This window comes from Fusarium fujikuroi, chromosome FFUJ_chr07 (genome assembly GCF_900079805.1).
Source record: "Fusarium fujikuroi IMI 58289 draft genome, chromosome FFUJ_chr07".
Lineage (NCBI taxonomy): Eukaryota > Fungi > Ascomycota > Sordariomycetes > Hypocreales > Nectriaceae > Fusarium > Fusarium fujikuroi.
Window position 1 is genome coordinate 3,237,557 of NC_036628.1, and position 15,204 is coordinate 3,252,760.

At 47.8% G+C, this 15,204-nt stretch overlaps 7 protein-coding genes; 3 read left to right on the forward strand and 4 right to left on the reverse strand.

Annotated features, from left to right (window-relative positions):
• Positions 1-43: 43 nt before the first annotated feature.
• FFUJ_08087 (uncharacterized protein) lies at positions 44-1,820 on the reverse strand (the record flags this gene model as incomplete). XM_023581252.1 has 4 exons in its annotated part: positions 44-905; positions 938-1,601; positions 1,711-1,783; positions 1,818-1,820. 4 exons carry the CDS (start codon positions 1,818-1,820, stop codon positions 44-46), a joined length of 1,602 nt encoding a protein of 533 aa, XP_023433993.1.
• Positions 1,821-2,335: 515 nt separating this feature from the next.
• On the forward strand, positions 2,336-3,055 carry FFUJ_08086 (related to heat shock protein 30; the record flags this gene model as incomplete). Its single annotated transcript, XM_023581253.1, has 1 exon — positions 2,336-3,055. One exon carries the CDS (start codon positions 2,336-2,338, stop codon positions 3,053-3,055), a length of 720 nt encoding a protein of 239 aa, XP_023433884.1.
• A 1,286-nt stretch (positions 3,056-4,341) lies between these two features.
• FFUJ_08085 (related to triacylglycerol lipase II precursor) lies at positions 4,342-6,212 on the forward strand (the record flags this gene model as incomplete). XM_023581254.1 has 4 exons in its annotated part: positions 4,342-4,469; positions 4,517-4,612; positions 4,666-4,750; positions 4,800-6,212. 4 exons carry the CDS (start codon positions 4,342-4,344, stop codon positions 6,210-6,212), a joined length of 1,722 nt encoding a protein of 573 aa, XP_023433885.1.
• A 602-nt stretch (positions 6,213-6,814) lies between these two features.
• FFUJ_08084 (related to 3-(3-Hydroxyphenyl)propionate 2-hydroxylase) lies at positions 6,815-8,235 on the reverse strand (the record flags this gene model as incomplete). XM_023581255.1 has 2 exons in its annotated part: positions 6,815-7,273; positions 7,348-8,235. 2 exons carry the CDS (start codon positions 8,233-8,235, stop codon positions 6,815-6,817), a joined length of 1,347 nt encoding a protein of 448 aa, XP_023433886.1.
• Positions 8,236-8,909: 674 nt separating this feature from the next.
• Positions 8,910-9,510, reverse strand: FFUJ_08083 (uncharacterized protein; the record flags this gene model as incomplete). XM_023581256.1 has 2 exons in its annotated part: positions 8,910-9,395; positions 9,451-9,510. 2 exons carry the CDS (start codon positions 9,508-9,510, stop codon positions 8,910-8,912), a joined length of 546 nt encoding a protein of 181 aa, XP_023433887.1.
• A 1,700-nt stretch (positions 9,511-11,210) lies between these two features.
• On the forward strand, positions 11,211-13,461 carry FFUJ_08082 (related to fungal specific transcription factor; the record flags this gene model as incomplete). XM_023581257.1 has 5 exons in its annotated part: positions 11,211-11,397; positions 11,451-11,539; positions 11,594-12,213; positions 12,273-12,443; positions 12,498-13,461. The coding sequence occupies 5 exons, from the start codon at positions 11,211-11,213 to the stop codon at positions 13,459-13,461; spliced, it is 2,031 nt and encodes a 676-aa protein (XP_023433888.1).
• A 59-nt stretch (positions 13,462-13,520) lies between these two features.
• FFUJ_08081 (probable 2-haloalkanoic acid dehalogenase) lies at positions 13,521-14,243 on the reverse strand (the record flags this gene model as incomplete). The annotated part of the gene is made up of 1 exon (XM_023581258.1): positions 13,521-14,243. One exon carries the CDS (start codon positions 14,241-14,243, stop codon positions 13,521-13,523), a length of 723 nt encoding a protein of 240 aa, XP_023433889.1.
• Positions 14,244-15,204: the final 961 nt, after the last annotated feature.

Below are 15,204 nucleotides of genomic sequence, written 5' to 3' on the forward strand. Positions count from 1 at the left end.
TTAAACAAATACTTGTCTCTCATCAAGATCTAACAGTCCTAAACTATTTGTCAACAGTTGCCACTAACGACACCTCCAACCCGGCTTCGATCAATCCCACTTCAGCTATAACTAGAAGAGGGACCTCTCTGGTAGTTCGATCTGGATCATTGACAGCTTCGCAATATGCAACATTGCTTATTTCACCCAGTATACTACCCACCTCCGTCAGAATAGCCGCTGTTCTATTGGAACTTGGAGCATCGTGACTCAACTCATAGAGATGACCTGCAGTGACGAACAGCCCCCAATACCCGACAACGACTTTAACCAAAGCCCCCATGCCGCGTTTGTCAAGGGCAGGGAAGCCTCTGTTATCTCTATTCACTTTCATGCACTTCTTGAGAATAGGACTAGCCAGAACCTTGACAGCAATGTTTCTGTAATGCATGGCCTTGAGAACCTCGTTTGATATGGGATTTTGGGGTACGGCGAATCCAGCAACAACGTGACATGCGGTATTCAGATAACCTAGAACCGACATAGGCCCACTGAATGCGTTCTGCTTGCTATCCGAAGAACCATCAGCCTCAAGAGGGACGACAAACACATTCAAGAGATCAATGTCGGTCCCTATCGTGTGTAAGCAGCGGTAAATACTCTTCTTTGTTGAATCACCGATTTCTTTAGGCGCTGACCAGATGTATGAAGCGACACGCGAGTAATAGGAAAGTTCGTCCTGGGGAGGCGGTTGACCCAGAATACTTTGGAGTGTATGCCAGCTATCAGAGTTGATGAGGGCACTCACATCGTCGTTGTCAGAGAATGGGGCGCTGTTGTTGGAGATTTTATATATAACTGTGTAAGCAACGGCGACAATCCAGTGAAAGAGGTCCAATATAGAAGGTTCACTTATATCCAGATCACTGAGTATGAGGAAATGATTGGGATATGGAACTCTGTGTCCAGAAGGTGCATGGCGGAGCTGGCGAGAGTCGTCAGAATATCTAGAATGGCGTCCCCAAAGTTGCCGAGAATAGAGATCAAGACATCGGCGATAATCGTAACAAGTTGTTTGAGGGAGTCTTGCAGAGGCTGTGACGAAATGTTGTGAGCAATGTTCTTCAGGTTGTTGTATGCTGCTATCATTGTCTTGTTTTCATTCTCCAGAGCAGTCAAGAGGTTGTCGACAAGCTCTTCTACCCCACTCTCGGCTGTGTCGGTTTCAACGAGAGTCAGGGAAGAAGCGTTGTTCTTATAGTGATTAGACAGCATCTGCGAGCCAGATGTTTGGCCTGTTGATGAATTCTGACCACTTACAGACAAGGGATGGGTCGTAGCCTGGCCAATCGTCCCCGTCCAGCTTGTATCACCAGCCCAGCCGTTGATCATTGTCACGGGAGCATTCATCTCCTGGTCGAAGAAGGGCTTGGCGGATGCAATCAAGTTGATCTGACCTTGCATAAACAGCTTCGCGATGCTGCAGATAACGTTCTTGGTGCGTTTGATGTCCTCCCAATCTAAGAGCAACTCTAGAAAGCGGATTAAATCCTGAATCACCGTCTTAATGGCGTTAAACACCCATTCCACGGCATCGAAGACTGCATCAACTGTACTGAGTACTGCATGGTACACCTTGCCCAGCAGAGGCGGAAGGGATGTGAGATCCAAGATTTATGCAATGTCATGCAAATCTGTGCGTCTTTGGTTTGGTTTGCTCACAGGACTTACATATGTCAGCTATTATGAAGTAAAAACATATTCCGATCCGCTTGCTCGAGCTATCTACAGTGACATTCCAGGGCTTTCAAAATAGAATTAAATGCATAACTACAAACCATTCTTGCATCTCATATATGCATTGTTTTAGTATCGGGTAGGCCCATCCCAATTTAACCACTAAAGTCCGGACGGCTTTAACACGGAATGTCCGGGAATTAAATTTGTCATCAACGCTGACTCAATCTCAATGGTCCAGGCTCTGAATGTGGATTTGCAAGCAGACCCAGCCACAGTGGCTAGTGCTAGTGCAAGGAGGACTGACAAATGGCGTCTTACTCAGCTTGGAAAAGTCCCCAGAACCTTCTGGATGCTTCAGGCAAGATCATGGCAATTCGATATGGTGAGTAACAGCTTGCGCAAGAACGCCCTGCCTAAAGGTTAATTCTAAGATGTCGCTGTATAAATGAATCGCTTCCGACGTCTTCGGTAAATTTTTTGGTCATCAGAATTCCACCTCTTCACTACTCATTCAACTCAAACAAAGCTCAAAGCAAATCGCCTCCGCCCAGCCAATCAGAAGCCTGAACCATCATATCAAACACCCTCTACAACTCAACCAAAACACACCAACACAATGGCATTCTTCCTTCCCCAGACCTTCTACCATATCCAGGCTCCCCAGAACCCACTCTTCCATCTCCTCCGAGAGCTTGACCAGTCCGTTCAGCAGCCCCAGCGAAAGCGCCAATGCCAGCCTCAGCAGAAGAGCCGCGCTCAGGCTTCCTGCCCTGCCTATCGGGTCAACTCCCGCCCATGGGAGCCCCGCTTTGAAGCCCATGAGACTGAGGACTCGTTCGTGCTCTACGGCGAGCTCCCCGGTATGAACAAGGAGCACGTCACTGTCGAGTTCCCTGAGCCTCGCAAGCTTGTCGTCAGCGGCAAGGTTGAGCGATTCACAGAGGAGCCCAAGCCAGTTGAAACAACCACCGAGCAGACTGCTCCCACCCCAGTCACCGATTCAGACAACGAAGACACCCGAAGCAGAAGCTCTTACCAGGCCACTGTCGAGGATGATGTCGATGACGACGAGTTTGAGGTCTTGAGTCACACATCGGAGAAGTCAAAGACCGTCAGCCAGCCGGAGCCTGAGACTCTCAGCGAGAAGGTACAGGAGAAACAACCTGAGCAACCTGAAGAGCCAAGACGCTCTGGCTATAGCAAGGAGTTCTCCCGCTACTTCACTTTCCCCACCTACATCAACCACGACGCGGTCACTGCCGACCTCAAGGATGGTCTCTTGACCATAGTCATTCCTAAGGCTACTCCCAAGTCGCAGCGCATCATCATCAATTAAACGGCAACCTGTTGTTTCATGGATTTCACGGGATGGTTATGATATAGATTTATTAAGGATATCTCATTTGTTCTGGGTTGGTCGCTAGCTAATCAATTTACTTGTTATCCTACTACTGACTGCCTGCTTGGATCTTAACTCAGTGAATGGTTTGTCGGATAATGTGACATGACTATGTAAATACCATAGTGGCCGCTACCATAGCCAAACTCGGAACTTTCCTCCAGATAGCTGTTGATTGCCCTCTTCAAGGGAACTTAATGTGATTTTGACTGTGTTTAATTATGTAGCCACGTGTGACTTCGGTTACTGATTAAGTCATCATTAAAGCATACTATTCTGATTTTAATTAGAAAACTTATCTGTATTAAGGCTATATATATATATAACCTTTACAAACCTAAAGTTAATTGGTACTTTTTAATATATTGGCTTGATATATTTCGTTGAGATGCCATAAGCTTTAATTATCAATTGATAGCTGTTGATTGTCTCCCGTGTCAGAAAATTACATCAACCTTGTGGCTTTAGACGCCAATCTCGACAGATGATGCCTTTTCGACGTCTTCAAAACCTGTAGGAACAGAAATTAGCCCCAATATGTTGGGTTGTAATACAGGCAGTGATGAACCTGTATAGGTTACAAAGGGTCAATGTTCAAAAGCCACCGAGCAAGATGAGGACGCAGCATCGAGGCTTGCGAACCGAGACCGATCGTGTTGGAGCGTCGATTTGAAGACAAGGGATGATCTATCTACGCCCGAGGCCTGAAGAGTGGTTTCTATGGCTTGACTGCGGCCTTTAAGGTTAAGCGTTAGGCTGCAAACACAGGTGATGAATGAGAACACGGTATACATTTCCCCCAATATAAGCTTTCCCCCGCAAGCTTTCACGATGACCGATAAATCTTGATGAAGACTGCCTATGAAACCCGATACAGATGAGACAGACAGAGAACTAGGCGAAGAGTGATAGCGGCGTAGCGAGATTTAGAGAGAACTCACGGTCTATCACATATTAAAACTAAAACATCCAAACGGTGCATTCATCAATGACCGCCAAAGTATCGTCCTGCTTATTAACTCGAAAGAAACAAGGCTGTAGTATAAACCTTACATTCCTGGTTGACTGGGGACTCCGTTGTGACACTTGCATTGTCTTCTGATCAAATGACATGTTGGACCGACCAGACGTCGGCCAGCCGATGAAATACTCAGCCGTTTGACCAGACAGGTTGAAGTCAAACCTGACAGCTTTCGTGACCAGAGCCCGCAGATCTCGCCGATATGTGTCGGACTTGTACATCACGCCGACAGAGCGGCAGGCAAAGAATAGATCTTCTAGCTCTTGGACCACGGGATGAACCCGTTGGTAGTGATGTTCAGACGTCCGAAGTACTTCTATCAGATTGGCTGTGAGAGCACCCCACTGAATCATCGCAGCCGCAAAGCCTGTCGATAGCTGCTCGTCAACGACTGCACCTCGTGTCAATTTGGGCTATGCTAAATACGAAGGTGTAGCCCTTTCCAGTGGTGTCAACCAGTTCTTGGGTATGCGGTATGTTGATACTTTAACGCCTTCATCTCGAAATGTTGTTGATGGTAGGTCAGATATGCCGCGCCGCCCACGGGGTCACGCCGCTTCCGGTTGCCTGATCGGCCGCTCAATGAAACATACTTAGTCCAGGCTCACAAGGTGAGGTTTATTACTTACAATATAGACCTATCTAATCTTCAAACACTAGCACGGCGCTGTCTGTTATGGCGTTAACCCATCTGTTCCAACCCCCGACTTGGAGTTCTCAGAAGACTGCCTCTTCATAGACGTATACGCTCCGAAAAATGCTACCTCCAACAAAGACGGCGGCCTTCCAGTCATGTTGTGGATCCAAGGTGGTGGGTTTGTCCAGAACATCAACGCAAACTACAACGGTTCCGGCCTCATCGAAGCAACCCAGGGAAACATGATTGTGGCCACCTTTAACTACCGTGTTGGACCGTACGGGTTCCTTGCCAACCATGAATTGGAAGAAGAAGGAAACCTGAATGTCGGGCTCCATGATCAGATGGCCGCTATCGAATGGATTCATGAACATATCTCCAAATTCGGAGGCGATCCGAGCAAAGTGACACTTTTCGGTACTTCCGTCGGCGGAGGCAGTGTTCTTCTGCAATTACTGGCATATGGAGGCAATTCCACAAATAGCTCAAAGCAATGGAGTGCAGGAATCGCCGAGTCCATGTATCTGCCCTCAGTCTACACTGTCGATGAGATGCAGTTCCATTACGAGCACCTGCTTACGGCTACGAATTGTAGCGACTTGGAATGTCTGCGCCAGTTGCCTATTGAGCAGTTTCAAGCCAAGAATGTGGCTATCCCATTCCCAGGTCAACATGAGCCTGCGCTTTTTGGATATGGCCCGACCATCGACGGTAGCTTTCTCCCAGATCGGCCCTCCACTCTGCTTCGGCAAGGACGGTTTGCAAAAGACAAATCAATGATCCTGGGATCCTCGAATACAGAAGGAACCGTCTTTGCACCTCAAGCCAATACTACCGAGGATGTGAACCAATTCCTAACGGCTCAACTCCCTGGTCTGACGGAAACAGCTCTTAACAGGCTAAACCAGCTTTATTCAGATATACCAGCGACGTATCCCAATGTCAACATCACGCAGGCTCCACTATACTACAGAGCGGCAGGGATGCTCGGCGATTCCTCCTTCCTTTGTCCGGCTTTCCAGTTCGCGGCCGGCCTCCAGCATGCTGGTGTTCCAGTGTACTTGTATCTTGATCGCATCTTTGATCCGGTCGAGGTCCAAGCTGGCTACATTGTGCCACATACTTTCGACACGCAGGCTGTCTGGGGACCCTCATACTCCATAAACTACGCTGCTTTGCCGGGGGCCAGGAGCTACGAACCCGGTCAATCTAATGCTGCAATTGTACCTGTAGTGCAGGCTTTCTGGACTAGTTTCGCTCGATCTTCTGGCAACCCTAACATCTTAAGGGCTAATGGGACGCTATTTTGGAAGGAATCCATGGGCGGTAGCTTTCTCAGTATCGAGACGAATAATACTAGGATGGAACAGATAAGTAACTCATTATCTGAGAAATGTGCTTACTGGGCGGACCTTGAGGCGGAAACAAGACAGTAGCCGTTTCTGGAGTCACAATCCCTTTATGGAAATTAGTCTTCAATACTGGTAAATATGGCGAAACATCCGACTAGAGTTGCTGGTCTGTATGTTCCATAGAATTTGTTTTGAATCTATTATCTCTAGCTACCATGCTCTTCTTCCTGTCAAATTATAAACGAGGTCGATAAGTTTCATCCAGCAAGACTCGCCATCCTTACGAAGAGCCTGGGAAGTCTGGAACAAATGAGTTATCCGAGACTTGCATATCGGGGTCGCACATATCAATAAAATCATTAAGCTTTTCTACAAGCTCCCAGACACCCATGTAAAAACGGGTTTTGTTATAGGACTTGTTTCGTGACTTGATGCTAAATACTAGAGTCTGGCGGGTGTGCTGGGTGGCGCAAATCTGCCTGACACAGTACTTGATATCACGAAAATGTTGGAATACGGTCTTATCCCTTCCTTGCGGTTATATTACTTGGTCGAAAAGAGGTAGATTCTCATCGTATCAAAGCCACGTATAATTTACCGGTAATTCAAAGATTGCAACCTAATTCTAATCAATGCGAGTTATGAAGACCTTAATTGGTATCCATATGGGAACAGCATACTTATACTTAGGGTCTATCTGGCCGAAGCGAAATTCTGTACTTCACCACCTCTGGATCCTCGTACTCCTCCATCCACCGAGGATCAAGGGTGATGCTCCATTGCCTCACGTGGACCATATCCTGGTTATGGAGGTCTGCAAGGGACTCGTGGAACTGAGTGTCCTCACGTCTCTTCTCCGGAGTTGCCGTCCTTACCCACTTCTCCATGTTATGTTCTTTTGCGACTTCATCATCGGCCCATATGCCAAGAGGATCCTCACTGTATCCCCCCATCTGGATCATCCTTTTATTCTCAATCGAGAATGCATTTGTGAAAGTGAGCCACTTGTCGCGACGCGCGTTCGCCCAGTAGTCAAGAAGGTCTTCTGGTGCTCGACCGTTAATCACGGCACCAAGGGCGCGGCCCAGGGGTCCCGCATCCAAGAGGCCTGTAGTCAAGCCCAGCCCTCCAATAGGGTTGTTGCTCTAGAGTCCGTTTGTCAGTACATCAGAATATCTCGCTGAATATGGTTACGCTGGTCTATAAATCAATGACGTACATGAGCAGCATCTCCCGCCAGCAAAACTCTTCCTTTCTTGAAAGTCGAGGCACATCTCTGATGAGGCTTGTACTTGTTCAGCTCCACGAGCTCATATTCGGCAGGCCATACTGGGAAAATGTGCTTGTAGTGCTCATCGATCTCGGATCGAATCTCATCGTTGGTCATTCCCGCCTTGACACCAAAGGCACAGCGCCAAAGACCAGCGTCATCGAGAATGCATACGACAGACCAGTGCACTGGGTCCATGATAAAGTTGGCGGTCGAAAAGCCATGCTTCATGAAATCGAAGCGTACATTGGTCGCGACAAAGTCTTCCTTGGGCCAAGAAAAGCCGTCAAATGTAATGTCGGAGAGTCTGCGAACGGTTGATCCAGCCCCGTCAGCCCCTACCAGCCAGTGGCACGTGTATCTGATCTCGAGGTTCGTATTGGTGTCCAGAGTCACAACTTCGACTGTATCTTGACCAGCGTCGGAATTGATTCGAATGACCTTCTGGCAGAACTTGATCTCAGCGTTGTATTTCTTGAGGAGATGGTCGACCAAGATTTTGGCTAGCTTGGGTTGCGGGCAATTGAGTCCGGCAGGGAACACATCAGCATCTTGCGTCTTGGTGATGGAAGCGACCCTTTCCTTGTTCTTCCAAAAAGTCATGACATCATTGAGAACGGACTCCTTCCGGACATCATCGAGTGTGCCAGACTCGAGCAGCTCCGCCTGTGCACAAGGCTGGTAAACAGCTGCGCGGGGTGATTGGTCGACTTGGTGGTTTCTTTCTAGTATCAGTACTGGCACATTGAGCTTTGCCAAGTTTACCGCGGTAATCAGGCCAACCGGACCTGCTCCAACAATTATGACTGGAAAGAAGTTTGAATTCGGGGAAGACATGATTTCGGTAATGACAAGCATAAGTGAAGGTTTAATATCATGGAAACTCAATGGGACGTAGTGGCAGCTTGTCCTATGATACAAAAGGCATTACTTGTCAAAAACAAGCATATCAAGCCTCTCTTCTTTATCCCACATACGAGAACCTATATTTTGGTAGATCCAGGGTATTTAAATTAGTATGTAGAAATGGTCTGCTGAGCCGACCCCACACAGCAAACCCGACGCCAAGACACAGGTAGCGAGGGGTATGTAGCATCAATAGGTCAAGACCCACCATGGAAAACATGCCACATGGCCAAGTGGAACAGGTAAGTAAAAGATGATTTTAATATGTATATTACAGGCATACTTAAACGGCTGAAAAGTATATATATTACTTGCCTTTTAGGCTTATGGGGAGAGATAAGGAGCATGTTTTCAGAAGCGTCGAGCCTTTAATTTGGTGCCCTCGATGAGAAGAAACCCACCTTTAAGTAACGCGCCAATAGTAAGGAAGCTAGTGGGCAGGTAGGAAAACCGCCATTAGAGTCAGGCTTGCCAGCTCCTTCATGCGGGTTTCTGCAAGAAGCGATGGGTAAGAACGAGCAACGTTGCTAGCTATGATAAAATCCAATTTATCACTACTTACTGTCCCTTTATTAGCAAATAGCAGTGAGTGATATTACTGGCATTTACTCGCGCTTCATACCAGTCATGGCTGACTTTCTCCCAGCACCTACTATCCACAATATCCGCAAAAGCATCCACGCCATAGGAACCCAAACATTAACCATTGCATATATGTGACTCTGTGATCCAGGAAGTGCCGCCGCCGTACCCGTGACAGCTAAAGTTGCGCTTGCGTGGAAGATGTCAAAGGCTATAAAAGCAACTAAAACTGTCTTTATCACCTCCTCCGCGTCACGTATATCTCGCAGCTTGTATCGCGCTACGTACAGAACCATCGGCTCAATAATGCCACTAAATGCAAGAGCGGAGATGTATGAATACCAGAGGCCGCGAAGCTGCGGAGTGTTCCAGGCTGAATGGGCGTCACATAGCTTGTGTATAGCAGAGGGCGACCAGAAAGGCCCCGTGCTATCAGACGGTGCGAGGGAGTGGAAATGGTTTGATGGTGATATGGGGATGAAGAAAAGTGCAATAAATATCACACTTGGCTACAGGAGCGTTAACAAGAGACCCAATATGCCAGGAGTCTGTAAGAATGCATACTTCAAGAATCATAAACAGAAGCTGATAGTACCATGGGAAAACCTCAGAGATTTGCATCATGGTGCAATCAATTCCTTTCAGATAGGTTAATAAACAGTATAATTTTAATTGTAGGAGAGAAATGATAAGAAGAAGCTGAAGCTGAGAATTACTAATGTGATGCTTTCAATGATAAATCCAGGCGGTGTAATAATGCAAAACTTTCACTTTCTCTCGTTTGTTGTTACCTCGAATTTGGTCCTGTTCAAAATTCTTTTTGGCTTACGTTACGCAGCCCCCCGCGCTATTGCCCTATCTGGCTAGTATCACCCCTCTTCGTCGGCCAGACCAGGTAGGTCATTCGGGCTGTAGCGCTCTGCACTATGTTCCAAGACTGGGCAACAGCTTCAATAGCTATCAATTTCCCATCAAAGAAGTTACCAGCCTGGAACCAATGGAAAACATAAGTACAATTCTGTTAAGTAGTTAAGTCGACTTGGTGGAGTTGGGCAGATACCTCACTCTACGCGGGAGGATTTGGCTGTTACTTGTGATGATTATATAAGTCGTGTCAGATCGCCGGTCCATAATAGCCTGGTTCTTGCAGTCAGATGACTTGAGTAAAATATACTTATACGGGACACATACGACGGCCCTTCGTGATCGGTGATGAGTTCTAAATTTCATCACTTTGGAGAGAGATTCTTTATAAGTGAGAATTGGCTTAGATGCATTTTTGGCGTCCACCAAGAGCTGAGAGATAACCCGTACAGGGAGCGGTCAGACGCGCAATTGCTATCAGCTCTGATCTAGATTCAGTCCTAAGTAATAGTACTTTTCATGTCATACGTCTGGTCTCATAAGACAGAAAGGGTGCGAAGCTGCTTTATTGGGCTCGGAAGATTGGATACCTGCAGCAGCATCTTTTCTCAATATCAATATGCTAAAGCTTTTACGCGTCAAAGCCTAATAGTACAACTGCAGTTCAGTTTCTCGCTGAGGTTTCTGGTCTATAGGGACATTTACGTTATCTGTCTCTACAAGGTAGGTATGACGGTTAGGTGTCACCAGCTGACCAAAAGCCTGACTAGGCAGCCCAGCGTAACATGGAAATACCATTATCTTGGCTTTGCTGATCATTGATAGAGTTGTGCCAGCCTGACACTTATTGCTGAGGTGTCATAAGCTCTTACTAACAATTAACTGACTGTCTCCGTCAGGCTTATCTTACCTTAAGATAAGACACAGCACAGTGACTAACTTTCTTGGGGTAGTTGCTGGAAAAGCGGGGTGCAGGAAAGTCACGTAGATGATTAGCCCCCAGCCAAGATTGGGGAACATGCATTCATACTCGTCGAAAACCCATTATCTCATTGTGAGCTCCCTGCTTGACTGAATACGTGAGCGTCAGTTTCAGACCCAGTGCTCATGGAGCAACGAAGACGCGTCTCCCGAGCGTAAGATCCCGAGACAAGCCAGCAAGGGATGTACTCAATCGTCTAATGTCGGATGCGATAGGTGCGATGAATGTCGTCGATTGAAAGAGAAATGCGAAAGCGGCTTCCCATGCCGCCGGTGTTCCCATCTTCAACGGCAATGTAGATACACAGATCCGGCCCCGAAACCTCGTGAGTTTCGTGCCTACGTTCCGAGGTGAGTAGCCCCAATGACTGCGACCGTCTAGAGCACGTCTGACGCCTCGAAGAGAAGGCCGTCGTAGACCGGATACGAACCAGCTGATTGAACGCGCTAAACACATGGAGCGGATATTGCGGCGCACCATGCCAGGAGTTTCTCTTGACACTGAGAATCTGTCCAATATAGCAGACAGACTCGACGCCGAGCATGAGAGTCTAAACACGGCATCGGAGGGCCCGAGGGACTTGGAAGGGTTGGGGGACAACTTGGAAGCATTGGAGATCGATGATGAGGCGTGTACGATGCAACCAGTTGGGGATACAACAGCGCGTTCGTTGACCTTATGCTTAACTTGCACTGACACAAGCACTAAACCATCGCAGATTTCTCAGGGGAATTTTCGTATTGGAACTTCTCCATGCGTATCAAGAACCTAATCGAGAGCCAGATACAAGAACCAGAGAGCCGCCGAGTATGTAATACTACCAGCAGGAAATGTTCTTCATTCACATCTAATGATATGTAGGAAGGCAATAGTCAAAATGATGACTCGGATGCTTTTCCACGGGCGCATCATCTACGTCCTGGGCATAATCACTTGTCAGAAGCCATATCATCGTTCCCCCCTGCCAACATATCACACTTCCTGGTGACAGTATATTTCAAGTTTGCAGAGAGTTATCTGTTCTTTATCGAAGAGAGCTGGGTTTTTGAGAAATTAGATCTGCTCTATAAAAGCCCCCAAGGTCTGTCCCAAGCCGGCAGTGAAGTGACGGTCAGCATCCTCCTGACAGTCCTTGCCATTGGAACACAATACGCTCATCTTGAACACACCGACGGTTCTGATAACACCTCGACGTCAGGCCTCTTGGAGGAAGAGATAGGCGCCATGTTTTACCAACAAGCAATACGGCTGCTCCCGGAAATTATTGAGATTTCGTCCCTTGAAAGTGTGCAGGCATGTCTGTTGTTTGGATACTATTCCCTGCCAATTGACGCCTCTGGCCTCGGATTTATCTACGTTAACCTGGCTTCTCGGTTGGGAATACAGAATGGCATGCATCGGAAATGCAGCAACAACGCCTTTAACGCAGGCGTTATCGAAACTCGAAATCGTGTTTGGTGGACGACTTACGTGTTGGAAAGGTAAGCTACGGCTGCCATAAACTGAAAATGTAACAAGTGCTCCGCTGACTTGACAAAAGAAAGATATCTATCTTTCATGGCCGGCCCATCTCAGTATCTCGGTCAAATATCGATACCAGCCTACCAATCCATCAGGACGGTTTACACTCGGTTGATTGGCGCAAACGAGCTTCTTACATGAGAGTCTCTGTACAGCTGATGCATTTCCTCGAAGACATGTATCACGAAATGTGAGTCGAGAATTAGGATCGACGCAAGACACCATATAAATAACACTCATGCAGCAACATCTTGCGTAACTGCCGAAAGCGAGAGATAGTCACAGTAGTATCGCGGCTTGTGTCCAAAAAAGACGGCTTGGTCACCTGGTGGCAATCTCTCCCTCCGGATACAACCGACATGACTGAGCAGCCAACAACAACACAGTCACGTTCGGCAATGCACCTGAGACTCGACTACTGCCTAGTGCGTATGTTTGTCGGGAGACCGTTTCTATTGAAGAAAGATACAAAAGACTCTGCGACGAGCCCGTCCGTCCCTGAAAACAGCCCCGGAACCAATGAAAGAAGCGCCTCGAAACTTGTGACTAGCCGAGAAGAGCTGATAAGCGACTGTATCAAAGCAGCAACGGAAGCCCTTGACATTTGTCAGCACCTACGCTCGAGCGGGATGGGTCTTGCTCGAGCCTCGTATTCCGAATACAGTGCATGTCGAGCATCGTTGCTGGTGCTGATTGCCTACTCGATCCGCAATCTCTCTGACCAATTCCGCAAGTCGTTATGTGAAGGTTTAGATATGATACGGGAAATGTCTGCTGTTGGAGAGTCGGCACGCGCTGAGATTTCCTTGATCGAGTCGCTTGAGCGTGCGTTAGCTCGTCTGCATGCAACAGCAAAACCGAAAGACGTGGGCACTAGCGATAACCAAGCGAATTTTGATTCGGCATACGAAGCATTCCGCAGCTGGGGAGCCAACTTGGCGAGCAAGAATGGGCTGGACGCCCCTACGCCTGCGGTTCCGGATGCCTCAGGTGGTCAAGCGGAGATAGACTCCGTGTCTGGCTGGCCGGTAGACTTCCAGGCCCTGTCCAGCATGGACTTTTTCAGTGCTTATGACCCTATGGCTGATCCTCTACTTCAACTACCTGTCTTTGGTACCGAAACTCTCTCTCCGACTGACGGGTGGCTTACCCAGTCCGAGACGGAAATTCTTGGGCAATTCATCACAGGACCTCCTGGAGGAAACTAGGCAGTGCAAGCGAGTTATAATAAAATATGGTTCATCGAACTTATTTAAAACAGTGATAACTAAAGCGATGCTTGTACGATCCCCTTTGCCATCTCTGGTAGTGTATCAGCCATGACCTCCATCTTGGTGTCGAAGATCTCAGCGCAGGGATCTTGTTCATATATGGTGCAGTAAGCACCGCGGAAGCCAACCTTGACTGCAGCTGACACGTCCCACATGTGAGCAGCAGCAAACCACTTGATATCATCCGGCGCGAATCGAGCCAAGGTCGGCCTATACGCAGCCAACGCGGGCTTGGCCACGCCCTGTCCATCGCAGCTGATGAGGTTCTCCAAGGGCATGTCTACGCCAGCGCGCTCAAAGTATCCACCCACACGCTTGGTATCGCCGGTTGTCAAACACCATACTGTGAAGCCGGCGTCTCTCAGTATTTGAAAGCACTCTTTTGCTCCAGGTCGCAGCTCGAGGTCCGAGTATGCCTGGACACAGGCATCCCTCTCTGCGTCTGTGACCAGTTCTCGTGGTGCTGCAACACCAACCATGAATAGCGTACGGTAGAACAAGGTGCGCAAGACTTCCTTGTAGGGACGATGGCGCTCAGAGACTGAGAGAAAGGTGAACTCGAGCTCGGCTGCCGTCATCCAAGTGTAGCCGAATGCATTGGCTGTGATGTGCTTTGAGGCCAGCTTCTCGCCGATGACGCGGTCAATGCCGTTGTAGAAGGCATCGAATGAGACGCAAGTGCCGACGACGTCGAAGACGACATGCTTTTGATTGGCCATGATGGGGACTTGGTGTCAACTTTGGTCGCAGTCCTTGGAAAAGATGAGAGCGGGGAAGAGGGGGAAAGAAAGTTTGGCGAAACAGGATAAGATGCTGATAGAAGGGGCGCAATGATGAGGTTACGCAGTAGACAATTATGAATTATCTTAAGCAGAGTCAAGTTGCAGCATCAACAACAACGTGAAATAGTCTCTTTTATCCAATAACGACTGTGACTCTGGTACTCTGTACTCCACTGAACCGGCCAGCCGGTTATCGCCAGTGAATATCGATCTAGCCTAATAGAGCAACACCGGTCCGGTCGGATGTGATTGGCTAGTCTTTTATCTTCTTATCAGTGATCATTATCTGGGGTTCCGCCCTTGGTTCTCGACTCTAGTGGCTGGATCGGAAATATGCTAGCGGCTTTCTAGATCAGTTAGTGGTATCTTGACATGAGGGACTCAACCGATAAGACCACACGTTGCCGCTGTTCCGGTCTGGTTATCCTTTCCCCAAGAGCGATCTGTAGGTCAATTCAAGGTACACAGAGCAGATTAATAAACAATAATCGAATTTATTCACACAAACAAAAAGATTTAATAGTCCCCTTTTACAAATCTAAGCCCAATGGGGCTAGCGTGTCGCGAGCTCAAGCAGCCAAGCTAGTCAGCCGAGTGACTAGGTAGTACGTTCGCGAGAATCTGCAACACACTCTCGGCATTCCCCACGTCCCACTTTCCCCACAAAGTGCAGACTCATTTTAGATGAGCGACTGCACATTCTGCGGCATTATTGGGCGCATCAACAGACTTCTACTATGTTATACCTAAACTTGTCCTTATTATCATTAGGACAGTGAAATTGACAGATCTTATGTCTGTTGGACTGGTACTTGAAGTCTTGTATAGTGAATCTCAGATTGCAGTACAGGGTAGGTTGACAAACATTTGATACAATAGTAAGTAATTGATAACTATA